Source organism: Dipteris shenzhenensis, chromosome 7 (genome assembly GCF_047967505.1).
Source record: "Dipteris shenzhenensis isolate YYH24624 ecotype China chromosome 7, Dip_SZ_1.0, whole genome shotgun sequence".
In the NCBI taxonomy this organism is placed as follows: domain Eukaryota; kingdom Viridiplantae; phylum Streptophyta; class Polypodiopsida; order Gleicheniales; family Dipteridaceae; genus Dipteris; species Dipteris shenzhenensis.
In genome coordinates, this window is record NC_141602.1 from 11,978,049 (window position 1) to 12,000,517 (window position 22,469).

The following is a 22,469-nucleotide window of genomic DNA, read 5'->3' on the forward strand; positions in this document are numbered from 1 at the left end:
ATGGTCGATCGAGCATTAAATACTATTTTTGCTCTAGTGTCATGCATATCCGGAAAAAAACACATTGCTAGGTATGTTATCTGATCAACCACTTATGGGATGGGAGTTCCACTTTGCATGTAAGTCCATTCCACCTAGTTGAAGGTGTGTGCAAAGTATTGTGCCCATCAGATATGCTTTGCATTGTCGATCAAGCATAAAACACCGTATTTTCCTTAGTGTCATGCACAACCATGAAAAAACACGGTCCTAAGTGTGTTAATCAAACAAGTACTTCTCGGATGGGGGCTCCAGTTTGCACGCAAGTCCATTTCAACTAGGTTGAGATGCATGCAAAGTATTGTCACCATCAGATATGCTCTGCATGGTCGATTACGCATTATACAACGTTTTTCCCGTAGTGATATGCACATCCGCAAAAAAACATGTCCTTAGGTATGTTATCTGACCAAGTACTTATCGGATGTGTGTGCCTCTTTGAGAACATTTCAATACCACCTAGGTTAAGGTTTAGGAAAAGTATTGTGCCCATCGGATATGCTTTGCATGGTCGATCGAGCATTAAATACCATTTTTGCCTTAGTGTCATGCACATCCGTAAAAAAACACGCTGCTAGGTGTGTTATCCGATCAAGTACTTATGCGATGGGAATGCCACTTTGCATGTAAGTCAATCCCACCTAGTTGAAGGTGTGTGCAAAGTATTGTGCCCATCGGATATGCTTTGCATTGTCGATCAAGCATAAAACACCGTTTTTGCCTTTGTGTCATGCACAACCATATAAAAACATGGCCGTAGGTGTGTTATTTAAATAAGTACTTATCGGATGGGGGCTCCACTTTGCACGCAAGTCCTTTTAATCTACATTGAGGTGCGTGCAAAGTATTGTCACCATCGAATATGCTTTGCATGGTCGATCACGCATTATACACCATTTTTTCCCTAATGATATGGACATCCGCAAAAAAACACAACCTTAGGTGTGTTATCTGACCAAGTACTTATTGGATGGGTGTGCCTCATTGAGAACATTTCAATACCACCTAGGTTGAGGCATACAAAAAGTTTTGTGCCCATCGAATATCCTTTGCATGGTTGATCGAGCATTAAATACTATTTTTGCTCTAGTGTCATGCACATCCGTAAAAAAACACGCTGCTAGGTATGTTATCCGATCAAGCACTTATGGGATGGGCGTGCCACATTGCATGTAAGTCAATTACACCTATTTAAAGGTGTGTGCAAAGTATTGTGCCCATCGGATATGCTTTGCATTGTCGATCAAGCATAAAACACTGTTTTTGCCTTAGTGTCATGCACAACCATGAAAGAACACGGTCTTAGGTGTGTTATTCAAACAAGTACTTATCGGATGGGGACTCCACTTTGCACGCAAGTCTGTTTCAACTACGTTGAGGTGCGTGCAAAGTGTTGTCACCATCGGATATGCTTTGCATGGTCGATCATGCATTATACACCATTTTTTCCTGAGTGATATGCACATCCGCAAAAAAACACGCCCTTAGGTGTGTTATCTGACCAAGTACTTATCGGATGGGTGTGCCTCTTTGAGAACATTCCAATACCACCTAGGTTGAGGTGTGCAAAAAGTGTTGTACCCATCGGATATCCTTTGCATGATCGATCGAGCAATAAATACTATTTTTGCTCTAGTGTCATGCACATCCGTAAAAAAACACGCTGCTAGGTATATTATCAGATCAAGCACTTATGGGATGGGAGTGCCACTTTGCATGTAAGTCAATTCCACCTAGTTGAAGGTGTGTGCAAAGTATTGTGCCCATCGGAGGTAGGGAGGTAGGGAGAGGGTGAGGGAGGTAGGGAGGAGGGGGGGAGGGAAGGGCGGGGGCAAGGGGGGAGGGGGAGGGAGGGAGGGAGGGAGGGAGGTCTGGTGGCTGCGGCTACCAAGACCCCCTGGAGGGGGGAGGGGAGGGAGGGGGTGGAGCCGGGTGGGGAAGGGAGGGGGGGTCTGGTGGCCGCGGCCGCTAGAACCGCATGGAGGGGGGAGGGGAGGGAGGGGGGGGAGCGGTCTGGTGGGGGAGGGAGGGAGGGGGGGAGGTCTGGTGGCCGCGGCCGCCAGGACTCCCTGGAGGGGGAGGGAGGGGAGGGGAGGGGGGGGAGGGGTTGAGGGAGGGAGGGGGGGGGTCTCGCGGCCACGGCCGCTAGAACCCCCTAGAGGGGGGGAAGGGGGGCAGAAGGGGGGGTCTAGCGGCCGCGGCCACCAGAACCCCCTAGAGGAAAGGGGGGAGGGGAGCCGAGTGGGGGCGGAAGGGGGTGTTTTGGCGGACGTGCCCCCTAGAGGGGGGAAGGGAGGGGGGGAGGGGAGGGGGGGAGGGGAGCCGGGTGGGGGAGGGAGGGAGGGAGGGGGGGTCTGGCGGCCGCGGCCACCAAGACCCCCTGGAGGGGGCCAAGGGGGGCGAAAGGGGGGAGGGGGGGTGTGGCGGCCACGGTCGCCAGGACCCCCTAGAGGGGGGGAGGGGGGGGGGAGGGGGGGGAGGGGTCGAGGGAGGGAGGGAGGGAGGGAGGGGAGCCGGGTGGGGGAGGGAGGGAGGGAGGGGGGGGGTCTAGCAGCCACGGCTGCCAGGACCCCCTGGAGGGGAGGGGGGAGGGGAGCCGGGTGGGGGAGGGAGGGAGGGAGGGAGGGGGCCGGGGGTCCACGGGTCGAGGGAGGGAGGGGAGGGGGGGGGTCTGGCAGTCGCGGCCACCAGAACCCCCTGGAGGAGCGGAGGGGAGGCAGGGGGCGGGGAGGGGAGGGGAGGGGAGGGAGGGGGTGGCGGAGTGGAAGCGAAGGGGAGGGAGGGGGTGGGGGAGCAGGAGCGGAGGGGAGGGAGGGGAGGGGGGGAGGGGTTGAGGGAGGGAGGGGGGGTCTGGCAGCTGCGGCCGCCAGAACCCCCTAGAGGGGGAGGGGAGGGGAGGGGAGGGGGGAAGGGAGCCAGGTGGGGGAGGGAGGGAGGGAGGGAGGGGGGGTCTGGCGGCCGCGACCGCCAGGACCCCCTAGAGGGGGGAGGGGAGGGAGGGGGTGTTCTGGCAGCTGCGGCCACCAGAACCCAAGGAGGGGGAGGGGAGAGGGGAGGAGGGGAAGGGACGGGGTGGGGGGGGTTTTGGCAGCAAGGAGAGGGGAGGAGGGGAGCCAGGGAGGGAGGAAGGGGCAGGGGCAGGGTCGAGAGGGGGGAGGGGAAGGGAGGGGTGGGGGGGTTTTGGCAGCAGGGAGAGGGGAGGAGGGGAGCCGGGGAGGGAGGGAGGGGCAGGGGCAGGGTCGAGAGGGGGGAGGGGAAGGGAGGGGGTGGGGGGGGTTCTGGTGGCGGAGGGAGGGGAGGGGAAGGGGGGGGGGCGGGGTTGAGGGAGGGAGGGAGGGAGGGGGGAGGGGAGCAGAAGGAGAGAGAGGGGAGAGAGAGGGAGAGAGAGAGAGGGAGAGGTGAGGAGGGAGCCGAAGGAGAGAGAGGGGAGAGGAGGGAGGGGAGTGAGAGAGAGAGTGAGGGGAGGAAGAGAGAAAGAGAGAGAGAGAGTGAGGGGAGGGAGAGAGAAAGAGAGAGAGAGAGTGAGGGGGGAAGCTATGGGAGAGAGAGAGAGTGAGGGAGAGAGAAAAAAGGGAGTAGAGGGAGTAGAGGGAGAGAGGTAGAATTCTTACAAGAGCGACAAATAAGATTTGACTTAGGAAAAGAATGAAAGGGACTTACGAGAAGAAAGTATCAAGAAGAATGTTGAACACAAATTTGAGTTCTTACAACTAAGAGTAGAACTATCACGAGCAAGAGCGACAAATAAGATTCTTGCTCAAATAAGATTTGACTTACTATCACGAGCAAGTGGTTTGGGACCTTGAAGACAACTATTGTTGGTTTGTTAACTCGATTGCAGGCTTTCATGGCTCAGTGCAAATGTAAGTATTCTATTAATCTGTTGTTACTTCTATATTATGTACCTTATGTAATAGACACACTAAGTTTTTTAAATATGTCATGATGAGCAGGTCGATTGAGAAGTTGGTATCTGCTATCAGAGAAACAGGATAGTACAAAGACTCGGTAGACTTCCAAAAGCATTTAGTAGTAGAGCAGGAAGATGGGCATAGTTGTGGGTGGAGAGTTGCCTACAACTGCATGTTGATTTTCAAAGAAATTTTCTCACTTAAGCCACAGATCTCATCGAAAGACTCTTTGGAGCTCAAATATTCAGAGGAGGATATACAATTGTTTAGGGTTGAAATCATTCGAGACCTAATTGCTGCCATTAGAATACAACATGCAACTGAAGCAATATCAGAGCTTGCATTTAAGGAAGAGGAGACTGAGTCTACTGTGAAAGCACTACACACTACAGAAGAAGTAGAGACTCAGTGTACACCTACAACACCACAGTCTCCACTGGAAGCATCAGAAGAGTTGCCACAGCCTCCGCTTGCATTTAAGGAAGAGGATACTGAGTCTACTCCGAAAGCACTACATACTACAGAAGAAGTAGAGACTGAGTGTACATCTAGAGCACCACAGCCTCCATTGGAAGCATCAGAAGAGTTGCCACAGTCTCCACTAGAAGCATCAGAAGAGTTGTGATGCATGTATGATGTTGTGTTTGTATATATGCATGAGGAGCATATTCTCATGATGTTGTTTACTCCATGAATATTATGGTTGACATTTATTTGTTGCAATGTATGAATCATGATGTAGTTTTTGTTGATTATACACCAATTTCTGACTTATTACTTAAGTGGCATTTAGTCATGATATTTATATATTTATTTCATGCACACAATTTTATGATATGAATGTGTGATGATGTGATTATTAGGAAATATAACCTTCTGTGATGAGAATTTTGATATGAATATGTGATGATGTAATATTTGTAATATATTTCATGGCAAAGTATCAATTCCCAATGCTCCACTCACTTAAAGTACAGCATTCCCAATGCTCTGCAAAATTTTATTCAGTTGGACAGTCTCCACTCACTTAAAGTAGAGCATTTCCAATGCTTCTCTCACTTTATTCCAACCCTTATCCTTATCATAGCGAACACATCGTGCCTTAGTGCACTTGTAATCTTCCATCTCGTAGTCCTTTCACAAACACTCTCTTATTTCTTACATCCTAGTCCTTCTGATTAACTTGTATTCACCTTTCACTTTACATCTTCCCTCACTTTCTATCACTCTTGAAGGAGGGGCAGCTCACTGTGCATCCCTCGCTATTACTCCCTCACTCTCCTTCTCCCACTTTCCCTCTAAGACAATGACTACTTACTACCCGACTTCATTTACTGAACTCAAATTCTGTCTTAGATCTCCTTTGTATGGACCAATGAAGAGAAAATCATTCCAGGAGGATATGTTACGCACATGGCTGCTTGATTTGAACTCAGCAGAAGAGGTGAATATCCTTAGCTTTCTTTTTTGCTTCTTTTAATCACGTACTTCTTATGCGAACGAGTTAAATTTTCGTACAGGATATGGCGGTGGCTAGAAGCTATATTGAAAAAAATGGTAAAGATGAGGAAAGCCAAGAGAGAAAAGAAGAGTTGTTGAATGCTTACAAGTCGGCATGAAAATTTGAAACAAGTTGTGAGGAGAGTCTATGAGGAGATTTGCAATGCCAGCCCTGATTACGCATGGCCTGCAAGTTTAAAGTCTACTTGTTTTCATGAAGCCAATGCCATAGTAGGCACTTTCAAGGACATATGCTCTCTCTAATGACTTAATAGTCAAGTGATGGAAATTTAATTCCATAGAAATTTAAAGTAACTGTGAAATTTAATTCCATAGACTTATGTGTTTTCTAAAGTAACTGTAATAGACAAGAAATGAAACTACAGTTCCACAAAGACTTTTTAGTTCTCTAATGTAAAGTTGTAATAGACAAGAGAGACAAAGATGACATCTTCTAGGCTGAGCTAATGGAAGGTGTTTTTAAACACCATATGGCTTTGAGTTATATGATCTACTTCTTATACAAATGTGTCATGCTTTTTTTTAAATGTACTCTAGTTTTTTTTCTAATTTGATTTTTTAAAATCTTACTTTTTGTCTCTTTTAGCAACATGAAGTCCTCTTTTTTTAATGTACTCTAGTTTTAATAACATGTCACGTCATTTTTTCTAATTTGCTTTTTAAAAATCTTACTTTTTGACTCAAAGTTTTGTTTTATAAGAGCCTCTTTTTTTGAAATGCTTTATCCAAAATTATCTCACAAAACGAATTTGGACAGTGCACTAGTCCAAAATTAATGAAATAGGTGTTAATTGCAATCAGCACCGAAATGCCTACGATTATGATAGAATGCAATCTATGACGAACAAGGTGGAGCCATGCATAAACATCATTTAAGAAGCCTACAGAGCAAAAGCATGCAATAGAAACACCATAAATGCCATAGTACATCAATAGCCACAAGCACCAATACAACACACGTGGTCTCATTCATATGACCCTAGTCCTCTAATGTCTCCTAATTGCTTCTTTTCTCTTTTATTAGTTCCTATATTGGCTTGATTAACTTTATTAATCTAAGCTTCTCTCCCTAATTAAACTAATTAGCCCGATTAACCTAAGGCTCCCTCGCTTTTTGCCTCTCCCTCACCTCAATCGTCACCACCCGCCCTTCCTTGCCTCTTCTCTCCCTCAACCTCCATGGCGGTGACTATAAGAGTGACTCTTTGTCTGATGGTGGGGGCTGATTCTCTCTACCTATCTTTCTGTTTGGTGTCAATGTGACTTTAAAAGGCACTTTTGGGGTGACTTTCATTTGCACAACCCCCCTGCGGTTTGTCACATCGCACATTTATGGCTGGGTTGGCCTTTGGTTTGGTTGACTCACATTTCAAGGTGCTTAGCCCACTGGGGTGTTGGAAATGGGTTAACCCCCTTGGGTTCCCTCCTTGTCGCTTGTATGGATGAAGGGTTGTGACACCAAAAATTGATATTTTTAACTTGGCATTGATATTGTTTTTCTCTATGTTTGATAAGAGTTTGAGTATCAAGTGATAGCCTAGCAGCTCTCACTTATTTCTATTTTCTATGATATTGTATGGGATTGAGAGGATGAGTGGAATGGCTCATTGTAAATACCATAGGTATGAATTATAAATACCTTGGTATGGGGTGAGAGTTATTTGTGTATGGGATATTATGAGTTTTTTAGAAAATAGGAAGAGTGAGTCATATAAAGAGGTGGGCTCATGTCCATGTGTTCCAATAATATAAGAGAGATCACATGCCAAGCGTGTGAAAGGCATGTGGAGGAGTGTGAAGTCAAGAGGAATCCTTCTAGAACTCCTATGTGGAATAAGGAGGATGTGGACATGTGGAAAAGAGAGGGTCCCTATGGGCTCCATGTGGGGAGACTCTTGACTTTCTCAATATTTTAAGAGTCTTGAGCAACTTTTGATGGGACACATGGGTAGAGTAGCCAAAAAGGACATGGATGGTGACATACGTGCTTATGTGATTGATGGGAAAAGGAATCTACAGGCAACAATTGTAAATGGGTGAAGAAGGGTAACAAAATCTCTATAAAAGGAGCCCTCCTCTCCCTTGTTCATCAGAATCTCTTCCACCATTAGGCCTGCTGTAGTTCTAGTCTCCCCAAGCCTCTTCCATGAGCCTCTCTTCCTCTTGTAGATATTCTCTTATGTAGACTCTTGAGTTCATCTCTCTCTAGTTTATTCTCTCTCTATGAGTAGTCTTGGAGCTTTCGCTCCCTCTTGTATGTATGAAACCTCTTCTTCTCCCTTGTGTTTGTAGTGTTGAAGTGGATTCTCACTCTATTTGTAATGAAGGTCACTTCAGGTTCTCTCTCTCTTGAGTGTCTCGTCCCTTTTTCTCTTTTAAAGCCTTGAAAGTTCTTTCTATTCAGCGTATACATGGTCCATTTGTTTCTCGAGCCACCATGCAAACTTCTTTCCCCTCTTCTAGGCGAAATCTATGAGGGGTGGATCATTGATGAAGGTGGATTCTTGAGGGAGCATCCTGCTCAGGCGAAATTAGCCTGGGTGGAGGGTAGTTTTCATGACCGTTTGACCCCCTATTAGTGTTTTGCTCATAACTTTCTGCTCGGTAGTTTGATTGTAATGAAATTTATATTAGCGCAAAGCTCTCTTCAAGATGCATGTTTCTATGTGATCAGATCTTGAATCAGATACTACTGCAAAAAGTTATGAGTCTCTGTGTTTGACAGTCTGTTTTCATGATAGTTTTTACCCCCGTCTAGTAAACTATCCATAACTTTTTGCCCGCTTCTCTGTTTCTTACAAAACATATATCAATGCGAAGCTCTCTTTAAGAACATGTCTCTATGTACTTAGATCTTAAATTAGATATTGCTGCAAAATGTTATGAGTCTCTGTGTTTGATAGTCTGTTTTCATGATAGTTTTTACCCCCTTCCAGTAAACTATCCATATCTCTTCAACCGTCTGTCTGTTTTCAATGAAACTTATATCAGCGTGAAGCCCATCTCAAGGGGATCTCTTTATGTGCTTGAATCTTTGATATCATGTCTCTATTGAAAGTCATAGGCCTCTGTGTCTAATGACAGTTTGTAGAGTGTTTTGAGCTAAGTGTAAAGGTGTCTATGAAGGAGGTGCAATGTTTCCTCGGAATCTACCCATCCGACGACCTAATCAGCCCCTTCAAACTCCTCGATATATATCAGTTCATGTCATGTTGAGTCTCAAGATCTTCTTTCAACAACGTATCGCTCTTCTCTTTGGTGCAGACCGGCTCGTTGAGATTATGGCCTCTATTGATCCTTTCCTTCTCGCTATGCTTGATTACAACATCACTTGGGATGTTACCATCTTCATTCTCATCTGAGGGAGGAAAGTATGGTGTGGTATCTTGGCATAAAAGCTTCTTTATAATGTCCCATTCTCAATGATAAATATCTTTGGCAGTCAGTTCGAAAGCAGCAGGAAGTGAAGAGATGCGTGAAGTTTATTACCCCCAACTTCATGTCACATCTTTTGGTGGAGACGCCGGGTACGTTTGGTATTGGATTCATCCCACCTTACTAAATGTCTCGGGTGTACTTGATTGCATGTTATGCCTAGAAGAGGCATGTGTTTTGATGAGATAAAGAAGATGCTAAGAAGAACTCCGTTAGAAGAGATTGCAACCCGTTTAAGAGAACTTGAAGATTGTGAAGGTGATGCTCAAGCTATTCGCACAGTCACCATGATCATATCCTTTATATTTGCACTGTTGAATATGTTGGTGAATCGACAATGCCGGCAGTAGGCACAATGATAGATTGGGGATTGTTCCATGCACTGGCAGCTTGGTGTGAAGAAGAGTTGAGTCTTTGGGTAGTTTTTTACTATAACAATGGAGTGGTGATTCTCAATGCTTTCAACTTCTTTTGCTATGCAAATGATGAAGATTACAATATCTTGAAGCTTTTATGTGCACTTCCTATTGTGAGAAGGGTGATTCTAGAATGCATGTATACTCAATGTTTTCATGGTGCTAGTTGGTCACTTATTTTTGAAGATTTCGTTGAGGATCACATTGTGGAGGGTTTTCAACAAGTGGTTATGCATAATAAGTTGGTCTTGGTATACTAAGGCTCTGTGGGATCTTGTTCGGATCTTGTTTGGGATATTATTTGGATCTTGGTGTTTCCTTTTTATGTTTCATCATGGTGAAGATTCCAGTGTTTTGAGGGACCCAAGGGGAAGACCCAGAGTCTTATCTTTGGGATTTTGTTCGAGGATGCCGGCTTTCTGGATGGTCCATGAAGGATCGGGCGGAGATTTTGCCTGATTTTCTTAAAGGTGTAGCCTTGAGTTGGCATGAGACCTTACCGGACTCTACCAAGGAGGACTGGGATCAAGTGGTGGTAGCAATGAAGCAGAGATTTGGGGCAGTGGAGTCGCCAAATGCTTTGATGTTGCAGTTGGACCGGTTCTATCAAGGAGAGGGTGAGTTGGTCTCTGCATTGGCAATCCGATATGAAACTTTATGGACAAATTATGAAAGAGCAGCTTTGCGAGCTGTGGCATCTGCATCATCGGCCCCTCAAAGTCTCTCAGGGATGGAGCACTTAAAGATGAGCAAATTTGTTATGGCTTTGGAGCCTCATCTTCGCTCAAAAGTAATGAGTAAAGATCCAACAACATACATGGAGGCACTTCGCATTGCAACCAAGAAAGATGCTTCTCTACAGATCGAATCCTCTTTTGTGTCTTCAACAGCTTCAACTTCTAAGGTGGAGATAATTGTCACTCCTCAGGTACCGAAGTCCTCAGAGTTAGATCATAATATCTCCCAATTGATGGCAGAGTTTGCTGATTTGAAATTGCATTTGGTTAATGCACGACAACCTAGAGCACCAAAGAGTGAAGATAGGCCTCGAGATAGGGTCACTTGCTATGAATGTAATGAAAAAGGTCACTATCGCCCCGAGTGTCCTAGATTGAGAAAGAAAGAAGAAAAACAAGTATCCTTGTTAGAAGCTTCTTCAGGGGATGAGGAAAGAGAGATAATGATGGCTAAACGGGGGCATGGTAAAGCAAAAGAAGAAGAAGAAAGCAAGGAAGAAGTAGATGAGGAACATCAGGAAGAGGAACACCATAGTAAGAAAAAGAAGGCATCTAGAATTAGCCAGTCAGACTTTCCTTTAGGACAAGGAATTGGAAGCTATGACTTGTTGTCCGACCTTAAAGAAAAGGAAGCTCATATCACCTTTGGTCAATTACTTGCTTTGTCTCCAAAACTATGGAAAGAATGGGGAAAACTAGCAAGCACAAGAGTGTCAAAGAAGAAAAAGAAGAAAAGTGCCATTCCTATTTTTCAAAAGGTAGATATAGATGTTGGTGATGATGTACCTGTGGTTGATGTGATCATTGATGGTCAAGTGATTTCTAATGTGTACATTGATGGAGGTGCATCGATTAATGTCATGAGTGAGAAGACCATGATAGATGCTGATTTAAAATACTCTAGTACTACCTCTCCTTATCGCATCAAATTGGCTGACAACACTAGGGTTAAGACCTTGGGAGTTGTGAAGAATCTAGAAGTGGATGTATGTGGAATTTCTGTGCCGACTACTTTTCAGGTGATCCCTACCAAGCCAGATGCACGTGCCTATCCATTGATTCTGGGAAGGCCTTGGCTACACAAGGTGAAGGCTGTTCAAAAGTGGGATACTGGAGAATTGATTTTGCAGGGAAATGATAAGAAGGTGCGCTACAACCTCAGAAGCTGCAAAAAGAAAGTTGTTAAGGAGGAGTCTTCAACATCAGAGAGTTCAAGCTCTGACTCAACCGATGAAGAAGAAGAGACAGGGTGTAGCTCCAAGGAGTCCAACTCAGAGGATGAGGTGGAAGGAGTGGCCTTTGGTCTTTGTCTTGGTGCTAATCGGGGTGAGTCAGGAAGGAACAAGGTGGTGGTGCAAGAAGATCCTATAGAGACACTTCATGTGGAGGATGTGGAGCACACTAAACGATGCCAACACAATGAAGAGCTTCTTGGTGATTCTCTATCAGGTAGTGAGAAGCTCCAGTACTTGGATATGCTAGATGATTTTCCATGTCTCTTTGCAACAAGCTATTCACAGGTTCGACCAGTCTCTCTTGTGGAGCATAAGATTGAGTTAAAGCCAGAAAGCAAGCCAGCTATGCAATGCTTAAGGCGATTGGGGGTGATCCAAGCTAAGGCACTAAAGAAAGAGGTAACACATCTACTTGAGGCAAGATTCATCTTTCCTGTTGATGATTCAGAATGGATATCTCCTGCAGTTGTCACACCAAAGAAAGGAAATAAGTGGCGAGTTTGTGTGGACTTTCGTCCTTTGAATGCATGTACTAAGAGGGATCATTTTCCTTTGCCATTCCAAGATGAAATACTAGACCAAGTAGCAGGGCATGAGATGTATTCTATATGTGATGGGTATTCTGGGTACTTTCAAATTCGTATTTCGGAGGAAGATCAAAAGAAAACATCATTTGTCACACCTTGGGGAGTTTTTGCTTACAGAGTGATGCCTTTTGGGTTGACCAATGCGCCAGCTACATTTCAAAGGTTCATGAGTCAAGTCCTGGAGCCTTACTTGGGAAAGTTCATACGAGTGTTTTTGGATGATTTTTGCATTTATTCTCGGTGCATAGATCACATGGAGAAGTTAAAGATGGCCTTAGCTAGGATTGATGAAGCAAAAGGGTGTCTAAATCCTAGCAAGTGTCATTTGGCTCAAACAAAAGTAGTCTTGTTGGGGCATATTGTGTCTCAAGAAGGCCTGCAAATGAATCCTGACAAGGTTCAAGCAATCATGGCATTGCCAAGTCCTGAGAGTGTCACTGGTGTTAACAGAATTCTAGGAAAGAGCAAGTATTATCAACGCTTTTGTGATGATTTCATAGAGATAGTGCATCCCATGAACTTGTTGACAAGAAAAGGAGTTTCTTTCCAATGGGGTGTGGAGCAACAAGAGTCTTTCTAGCAACTTAAGGAGGCCATGAGTAAGGGCCCAATATTGAAACCCCCTAATTGGTCTCAAAATTTTTATGTAAATCCAAGTGTATCTTTGCATTCAGTTGGTGCTGTATTGCTACAAAAAGGAGAGGCAGGTAGAATGCAACCCATCTATTATGCCAACCGACAGCTTACAGATGTGGAAACAAGGTATGAAGAAATGGAGCAGCAGGCTCTCTCTTTGGTGTTTTCTGTCAGAAAGTTTCGCTCCTATTTATTACCTCGACCATTTTTCTTCCTTACCTCTCAGTCTGTATTAGCATATCTAGTTCGCAAGCCTAATCCTGGGGGGAGATTTGCAAAATGGTTGTCAGAGCTTCAAGAGTTCTCTTTCTCTTTTGTCACTGAAAATACTACTAGGTCCACTATGGCAGATTTGCTCACAGGACGGGAGGATCTAGGAGAAGAAAAGAAATGTAAGGAGAACATTAAAGATGAAAGGGATACACCACCAACAACTTTTGTTTTGTATTTTGATGGGGCTTTTATTCCTTCATGCCAACAAGGAGCCGGGGGGATAGTCTTGATGAATCCTGAAGGTCAAGAGGTATGGGCAAGAGGACAAGAGCTTCTAGGTATCACAACTAACAATGCAGCTGAGTATAATGCTTTGATTCTTGGTTTGAAGGGTTGTCTTCAAAGTCAAGTTAAAGAATTGGAAGTAAGAGGAGATTCTCAGCTTATTATAAAGCAAATGCAAGGGCATTACAAGACAAGAAGTCCTCATTTGAAGGAGCTTAATCAAAAGGCTATGGCACTATGTACTTAGTTTGAATTTTGCAAGTTTGTTCATATAAATAGAAAAGAAAATCAAAGGGCAGATGAGTTAGCTACTCAAGCCATTGTAGTATAAGACCGGGGGGTGGTTTCTTTGGTAGACACTGGATGGGCAGAACTACAAGATGTTCAGCAATATGTGGAAGAAGGCATGTTTCCTCGAGGGTTAACTCCACAATAGAAGCAAAGATTGGTAAGGAAGGCTTGTCCCTATACTATTGTTGATGACATTCTTTATAAATTGGGAAAAGATAAGGTGCTCCGTCGGGTGGTCCATCCCATGGAGACTAGGAGAATTCTAGAAATGTGTCATGAATGCTCTGGTCATTTTACTTTAGCAAGCACAGCTAGGAGAATTCTTAATGTAGGATACTTTTGGCCATGCCTCCATAAGGATGTATATGAATGGTGTCGAAGTTGTAAAGTATGCCAAAAGTTTGGAAGGCGACAGTTGATTCCTGGGCCCTTGAAGCCTATTCCAGCATATGGACCATTTGAGAGGTGGGGGTTGGACTTTGTGGGACCACTCCCTCGCTCATCTCAGGGCAAGCATTATTTATTAGTGGCCACAGATTATGCGACTCGATGGGCAGAGGCCAAGGCCACAGTCAATAGCAAGGCAAGCACAGTTGCAAAATTTCTCTTTGATCAAATTTGTTCATGCTTTGGTTGTCCTTTGGAAATTCTCACTGATGGAGGAAGCTCTTTTAGAAATGAACTAATTGAAGATGTGGTGCATAAGCTAAAGATAAATCATAGCATGTCCACGCCATACTATCCCCAATGTAATGGCTTGGTTGAGAAAACAAATGGATTGTTGTACAATTCAATGGGAAAGCTTGTTGACACCAAGAAAAGGCATTGGGATAGGCACTTGGCAGAAGTTTTATGGGCTTACAGAACCACACAAAAGCTAGCTATTGGGTTTACACCATTCCAACTAGAGTATGGAATAGAAGCCATTTTACCCATTGAATTGGAGATACATAGTCTTCGCACAGTTGAGGATGCCTATGCTCAACGCTTGGTACAGCTAGAAGCCTTGGATGAATACAGATTACAAGCCTTATAAAACTTGGAATCTTCTCAAAGAAGACGCAAGGCCCGTTTTGACACCAAATTACGCAAGAAGAAAGATATTGCAGAAGGAGATTTGGTAATGAGATTTGATAGCCATCTGGACAAGCGGCTAGACAAAAAGTTTATCGACCGATGGGAGGGACCATATCGAGTCAAAAAGAAGTTCACGAATGGAACCTTTTAGCTTGAGGATGTTGATGGCATGGTGATACCCAGATGCACCAATGAGTATCGCCTTAAATTCTTCTATGCTCAACTACCTTGAGGGCCAGCAGACCCTCTCTGTACCAGAGAGGATCTGTTGGGGGGGAAAGATGTGATGCCAAAAATTGATATTTTTAACTTGGCATTGATATTATTTTTCTCTATGTTTGATAAGAGTTTGAGTATCAAGTGATAGCCTAGCAGCTCTCACTTATTTCTATTTTCTATGATATTGTATGAGATTGAGAGGATGAGTGGAATAGCTCATTGTAAATACCATAGGTATAAATTATAAATACCTTGGTATGGGGTGAGAGTTATTTGTGTATGGGATATTATGAGTTTTTTAGAAAATAGGAAGAGTGAGTCATATAAAGAGGTGGGCTCATGTCCATGTGTTCCAATAATATAAGAGAGATCACATGCCAAGCGTGTGAAAGGCATGTGGAGGAGTGTGAAGTCAAGAGGAATCCTTCTAGAACTCCTATGTGGAATAAGGAGGATGTGGACATGTGGAAAAGAGAGGGTCCCTATGGGCTCCATGTGGGGAGACTCTTGACTTTCTCAATATTTTAAGAGTCTTGAGCATCTTTTGATGGGACACATGGCAAGAGTAGCCAAAAAGGACATGGATGGTGACATAGGTGCTTATGTGATTGATGGGGAAAGGAATCTACAGGCAGCAATTGTAAATGGGTGAAGGAGGGTAACAAAATCTCTATAAAAGGAGCCCTCCTCTCCCTTGTTCATCAGAATCTCTTCCACCATTAGGCCTTATGTTGCTGTAGTTCTAGTCTCCCCAAGCCTCTTCCATGAGCCTCTCTCCCTCTTGTAGATATTCTCTTATGTAGACTCTTGAGTCTATCTCTCTCTAGTTTATTCTCTCTCTATGAGTAGTCTTGGAGCTTCTGCTCCCTCTTGTATGTATGAAAGCTCTTCTTCTCCCTTGTGTTTATAGTGTTGAAGTGGATTCTCACTCTATTTGTAATGAAGGTCACTTCAGGTTCTCTCTCTCTTGAGTGTCTCGTCCCTTTTTCTCTTTTAAAGCCTTGAAAGTTCTTTCTATTCGGCCGCTCACTGTGTATATATGGTCCATTTGTTTCTCGAGCCACCATGCAAACTTCTTTCCCTCTTCTAGGAGAAATCTATGAGGGGTGGATCGTTGATGAAGGTGGAGTCTTGAGGGAGCATCCTGCTCAGACGAAATTAGCATGGGTAGAGGGTAGTTTTCATGACAGTTTGACCCCCTGTTAGTGTTTTGCTCATAACTTTCTGCTCGATAGTTTGATTGTAATAAAATTTATATCAACGCGAAGCTCTCTTCAAGGCGCATGTTTCTATGTGATCAGATCTTGAATCAGATACTGCTGCAAAAAGTTATGAGTCTTTGTGTTTGACAGTCTGTTTTCATGACAGTTTTTACCCCCGTCTAGTAAACTGTCCATAACTTTTTGGCCGCTTCTCTGTTTCTTACAAAACATATATCAGCGCGAAGCTCTCTTTAAGACGCATGTCTCTATGTACTTAGATCTTGAATCAGATACTGCTGCAAAATGTTATGAGTCTCTATATTTGACAGTCTATTTTCATGACAGTTTTTACCCCCTTCTAGTAAACTATCCATATCTCTTCAACCGTCTGTCTGTTTTCAATGAAACTTATATCAGCGCGAAGCGCTTCTCAAGGCGCATCTCTTTGTGTGCTTGAATCTCTGATATCATGTCTCTACTGAAAGTTATAGGCCTCTGTGTCTAATGACAGTTTATAGAGTGTTTTGAGCTAAGTGTAAAGGTGTCTATGAAGGAGGTGCAATGTTTCCTCAGAATCTACCCATCTGACCTAATCAGCCCCTTCAAACTCCTCGATATATATCATTTCATGTCATGTTGAGCCGCAAGATCTTCTTTCAACAACGTATCGCTCTTCTCTTTGGCGCAGACCGGCTCGTTGAGATTAAGGCCTCTGCTGATCCTTTCCTTCTCCCTATGCTTGATTACAACATCACTTGGGATGTTACCATCTTCATTCTCATCTGAGGGAGGAAAGTATGGTGTGGTATCTTGGCATAAAAGCTTCTTTCTAATGTCCCATTCTCAATGATAAATATCTTTGGTAGTCAGTTCGAAAGCAGCAAGAAGTGAAGAGGTGCGTGAAGTTTATTACCCCCAACTTCATGTCACAAGGGTTTATTGGAGTCAAGAGCACTATTGGGCACGTGGATTGTGGCTCGATAGTAATCCCATAAGCAATAGTGGGATGGTGAGAGCCTTGCATATATTAAGGAGTTAGACTCCTCTCTCATATCCCGCCGGCTCTTTTGGGAGTGGGAGAGGGATTTGACATGGCTATCGATTGAGGGCTTGGGACCCCCCGTACTCGATGTCCCCTGTTAAAATGTGGCATCCTCTACACCTTTAGAAATTAGCTAAAGGAAAATCCTTTGTTCAGCATGGATGTCGACCCACGAGAATCCTTCAACAACAAGGCTTGGATTACCAATCACATCACATCGTCAGTGCTTACTAGGAACACTATGCTCCACATGTACACTTACCTCTTACAAAACACAGCACCCTATGTCACTTCAACACTGTGCTTCACTAGCAGACCCCTGGCATGTGAGCCAGATTACCATGTCATCAAAGCTTATTTTTTTTTCATTTCGCTTACACTAGACAAGCATTTCAATGGGTGGATAAGCTACTTTAAGCCAATATGTCAAATAAAAGATGCAACTCCACAAAATCAAATCAACTATTGATTATAACGCCATGTCCTTGCAACCTTTTGGTTACTCTAGGTTACTTAACCTATCAATTAGCCCCCAAAAACACCCATATTCACACCACATTTGAACTCCGCTTTGAGTATCTCTTTGACCCAAATTTCAAGGACATGAAGAGAAACATTTTGGCAATTTCCCATGGTGTTTTGACTATTTTTAAAGGGCATTATTGTAGCCAGTGTAAGTGCCATTTATCAACACTTTAATTTTGAGCCTATTCTTGCTCAAGACTTTTCAAAATTCAATGCCATCTTTGCCAACATGTTCAACAATACAATTAATATTTTTCATGCACATTTTCAACCAAACTCACTTCTGAAAGTCGTTTTATACACATCTTGGCTGAATTTGTGGTTAATGATGGTATCATTCAAACCTCGATAATCAATACACAATGAAAAAGTATAATCTTTCTTCTCTTTTATATCATCGGTGAAGCAAAAGGCAAGAAACTAGGTTGAATCTGCCCGAACTAAAGGTACTCTTTCAAATGTTTTTGCACCTCAACTTCCTACATGAAACTTAACTTATATGGAGGTTTTTTCATAAGTTTTTCCCCTTGAATAAATTCAATCTTGTGTTGAACATTTCTTTCCAGAGGTAACCCATATGGTGATTCATCTTTGAAACAATAAAGAAACTGATGGAGAATATGATGGGGCTAACAAGCCAATCATGGCTTACTCAAAATTTGCTTCTCGCTTATACTTTGTGAGTCCAATTCAAACTTAATATTTTCATTTTTTATATGTATAGCATAACATGTTGTGTCTCCATTGATGATTGTTCAAATTTCAAACTTCAATCATGAAAGTTGAGAGAGATCGTTCGTGTGTGTGTGTGTGTGTGTGTGTGTGTGTGTATGTGTGTGTGTGTGTGTGTGTGTGTGTGTGTGTGTGTGTGTGTGTGTGTGTGTGAGAGACAGTGGGTGAATGCCATCCAAAAAAGCTTGCCAAAGCAAGCAGTGGAAAAACCAGCCTAGATGTGCTACTAAAGAAATAGCAAGAAGCCACAGGTGATAAGGTAATTCCAAAAAACATGAAGCAAGGATTTCCTTAGAGCCAAACATCTATGACATAGAGCAAGAGAAATATGTATACGTGCTAAGAATTAACCAAAAGGAATAACACCAAGCATCACTTGCCATAGAAAACTTGTTGAGACAAAGTAATTTTGGCTGCCAAAGGAAAAGGAATAAAGTACCATCATCAAAAAGTACATAATTTGTAAGATTAATTCCTTTCGATGAAATAAAATATGAGCGCTTGGGTTCTTGCAAGGTAAGGGGTTGATCAAATGCCTTTGACCAATGTAGATTCTCAGCTTGCAAGGAATTTTCATCCAAAGAGTCACGACCATGCCATTTAAGATGAGAATGAACCTTCGTCCAAGCTAAGAACATTTTGGAAACAAAAGGACTGCCTTTAACTGTGCCATCAATATAACCCAGAATGAAATCCCATGGAGTGGGATACCAATGCCCAAAAGTAGTATAGTCAACTGCGAGATTAGATGACACATCATGGTAGCCAAAGGCCTGCAAAAATTGTAGCATCATTTTCCCCTTGTGAGCCAAAATATGGATATGAATATTCAATATATTCAAGCCACCGTGCATCTTTAGGGAATGGAGATGCTCCATAAAGAGTAAGTTGATATTCGACAGGCTCAGCAGTTTGGGATCTGTCTCTATTTTATGGGCAGGATTCTTTTTGCAGCTCAGCTCCATCGTTGGGCTGAAGTTGCAGTAGGCCCAGATCTTGTTTCTTCCTTTCTTTTTCTGGGCAAAGGTTTTTATTATGCTCAGTATTCTTCGACTTAGGTGGTGGAGAGCCTTGTCAGCCGTGCTGGTATTCCTGGGGCTGGTTTCTTCGCTTATGTGATGCCCTGGGATCCACTTTTTGATCCGATTGCTTCTCTTCTCACTCATTGTCCAGTTTGGATTACTCTAAAAGCGCTGCCTGTTCCTCTTCTTCCGCATCTTCCTACCCTTGTAGCGCTTTTAGGGAGGCCTCTACATGTTCCGAGACGAGTTTCTGCAAGCCACTCGGGATGTTCGCATCTGTACTTTATGGGATATGATGCAACCGGTGCCTTCTTCTCTGAATCTTGATTTGGGATTTGTTTATCCTTTGCGCATCCGGCTACAGTTTACATCTTTTCCTATAGCTTGTTATCGGTGCTGTTGGATTGGTCATTTTGCACAGACTTGCCCTTTTGCTTCAAGAACCACTCCTCCTGCTCCTTTCTCAGCTGTCAAGATTCCTCTACCTTCTCCTCCGATCTCTGCTATGGCTTCACTGGATAAGCCTTCTTTTAATACTCTGAAGCACTACTGGAGGAAGGTAGATAAATCCAAGGATGATCTTTTTGTTTCTAAAGTAGTTCAGGATCCCTCTCCTATTGAGCACCATCAGCCTCTTTCTCCTCAGGATATGGATGTGCCTCTTGAAGCATGGATTATACAAGGCTACCTCTCAAGGTGATACCCTGACTGAAGCTGACATGATGAGTCATGATTTATCCGATGTAGCTCTTCAAAGAGTACAGATGTTGATCCAGTTCATATGCCTGTGAAGACTGTGCCAGAGTCTCTTTCTGTTCAGGATGCAGCTGTTTCTTTTTCTCTGGAGTCTTTTCATCCTATGTTGCAACAGGTTTTTGACCCTATGATTCAAAAATTTAGGCTCCCAACTTATATTAAGAAGAATCACAAGGACAAAAAACAAGTGGTTTTTATTGACGGTGCAGTTTCTTCACTGCATCAATTATTACAAAGCAACAATCTGCAACTGGAGGATGTTGTGTTTGAGCCTCCTCCAGTTTGATATTGTAACTTTTTACTTGGCTGCCTCATGAGTTTTCCTCTGAGGCTTGTAAATTTTTTTCTTTGTACTTATTGGTGGGTTTTTACCTCTTTTTGGAGTTTCCCACACAGAAATAAAAGATTTCACTAAAAAAAAAGGTGTGTGTGAGAGAGAGAGATTATTTGAGTATGATCATTGATGTCTACACACTAGAGGTGTATTAGACTTAAGAATTTCCGATTGTATGTATTTTTATATTCTATATTTTACATATATTAATTATGCGTGTTTCTACGAAAAAACTCCTCTCTAAGATTTTCGAAATGTTTCATGAAGCTGCTAATCATCAGCCTTTAGCTGAATAATTTTATTAGCATTGCCATCCTTTCTTCCAATGCCTGAGAGTTTGCATAACATGCCATTTGAAAGTACTGCTGAGCTGCTATCTAACAACAAGCAAGAGATAATGCCATAAGCTTTGATGTTGAGGCTTGTAAGAATCCTTTAATTTCTTGCTTGTAACAATGAATTTGTTTGTGTATCATGAGTACTTTAAAAACTGTTCAAATATAAGTTTGGATCCTAGGATTAACCCATCGTTTTCAGGAAAAAAAGCACAGAATGTGAAAAGCTTTACATGTGAACATCTTTAAGCTATTTCCTCTGAACTTCAATGCTCTTCAAAGTACTATCAGGGAACTGAAAGCAAGTATATGCAGATGCAGTTAAATCCCGTGACGAGAAAATGCATGTCATAGCCGATACATTGGGGATAGTTGTTGACATGCTGATATATAGAATGCCATAAAGTCCCATCACACTTGCAACTGATACACTACAAGCATGGCCATGAGTTAAGGATGAAGGTTCCACATGCAGGAACAGAACACCTTAAAACTGCAGTGTTAAGGGCTAAGCACAAAATATTACTCTTGCCTTCAAAAGGCCCTCAGAGAGTTACCTTGAAGTCAATACATGACTTCTCACACTACAAAGATGTAAACATCAAACAACTAAATGGGTCGCTTGCAAGGTTCAACTTTCCATATCTGTTCTGCATATTCTCTAACTGTCCTATCACTGCTGAAGTTTCCAGATCCTGCTGTGCTCAAAATACTCATTCGTGTCCACCTTTCTTTATCCACAAAAGCTTTATCAGCAGCATCCTGGAAGTAAGTCATCAAGATTAGAAATGGAAACCCCACACAAGACACAGACACAATGTTTCCTTGACCTATCCAGATTTCCATCTGCCATTCATGTTTTTCATATATTCTGGTTACCATGGTTCAGTACTCCGATAACAATCCCAAGTTATCCATTCTCTCTGACGGACTAGTCATCCGACCCATCAAGCCCTTAATGTAACAACTAACTAGGTTGACCTGTGGCATGCTGTTCGCACAAATATCATACTGGCATCGGTCCTTTCCCATTCTCCTGCCGATTTCCTGTCTCATTGGTGATCCTACTGGTATGGTTATGTAGCCTATTTTGTTTTGTCTCCCCTTGTTTGAAAATGACTGGACACATTTTCTTTGCATGTCAAGCTACATCTGTCCTTGATCCACGGCATTACTGCTGCTTCGCCTATTCAATCCTTTCAGCTTGAAGACCTTTTAGGACACTAACTATTGGCTTTTTAATCCACAGCTCTGTGTCCTCTCTCTCTCTCTCTCTCTCTCTCTCTCTCTCTCTCTCTCACACACACACACACACATATGCACATGCATGCAGAGAGTCAGAAGGGGGGGGGGGAGAGAGAGAGAGAGAGAGAGACCTGAGCTTCTAGGTAGCTCGCAAAATCGTTTCCAAGAAGGTAAAAATCCCCACCTTCACCATCAACACTGTCACACAGTACCTTGAAGTAATCTTGAAGGCCAAAGATTCCATTCCGTATCATACTGTAAAGAAAAATTAAACCAAAGAACAGTCAGAGCTTGATGGTGTTGCTATGCTGATGTCCCACAATTTACTCATGTACAAAATTCACACTGAGTCCAAAGTGATAGGCTGGATAAAGGCTTTAAAACTGGTTGTGAATGATTCTATACCCCATTAGCACCGTGAAAGATTCGAACAAAAGATGCTAGATCAAAGCTTGTAAGGTACCCAATAACACGTTGAAATTCTCGAGGTGACTGGAAATTCCTGCGTTCTGCCCTCAGGCGAAGCACGTCCTCTGCTGTTGCGCCAAATGTAAACTGTGGGAAAATCACAACTTGATGATAAACCATGACTAAATTCCACAGTAAAGAAGAGGTCACATGATATAGCTCTCATATTTTAAATTTTTAAAAGTCATAAAAGATTAACCCTTCCC

The 22,469-nt window shown here is 43.1% G+C and overlaps 1 protein-coding gene across 3 annotated transcripts in view; it reads right to left on the bottom strand.

Moving 5' to 3' along the window:
* Window positions 1–20,654: 20,654 nt before the first annotated feature.
* Window positions 20,655–22,469, bottom strand: part of LOC147899954 (uncharacterized) — a 153,800-nt gene continuing 151,985 nt past the window's right edge. The window contains exons 22-24 of one of the 3 annotated variants that reach the window (XM_087376529.1): window positions 22,259–22,350; window positions 21,927–22,050; window positions 20,655–21,312 (exon numbers count right to left, since the gene is read on the bottom strand). In XM_087376529.1, coding sequence (XP_087232655.1) covers window positions 21,160–21,312; window positions 21,927–22,050; window positions 22,259–22,350 — 369 coding nt within the window. In that variant the 3' untranslated portion in view covers window positions 20,655–21,159. Of the gene's footprint in view, window positions 21,313–21,926; window positions 22,051–22,258; window positions 22,351–22,469 lie in introns of those variants that run through there. The other 2 variants (XM_087376530.1, XR_015541271.1) reach the window with 2 other exon arrangements.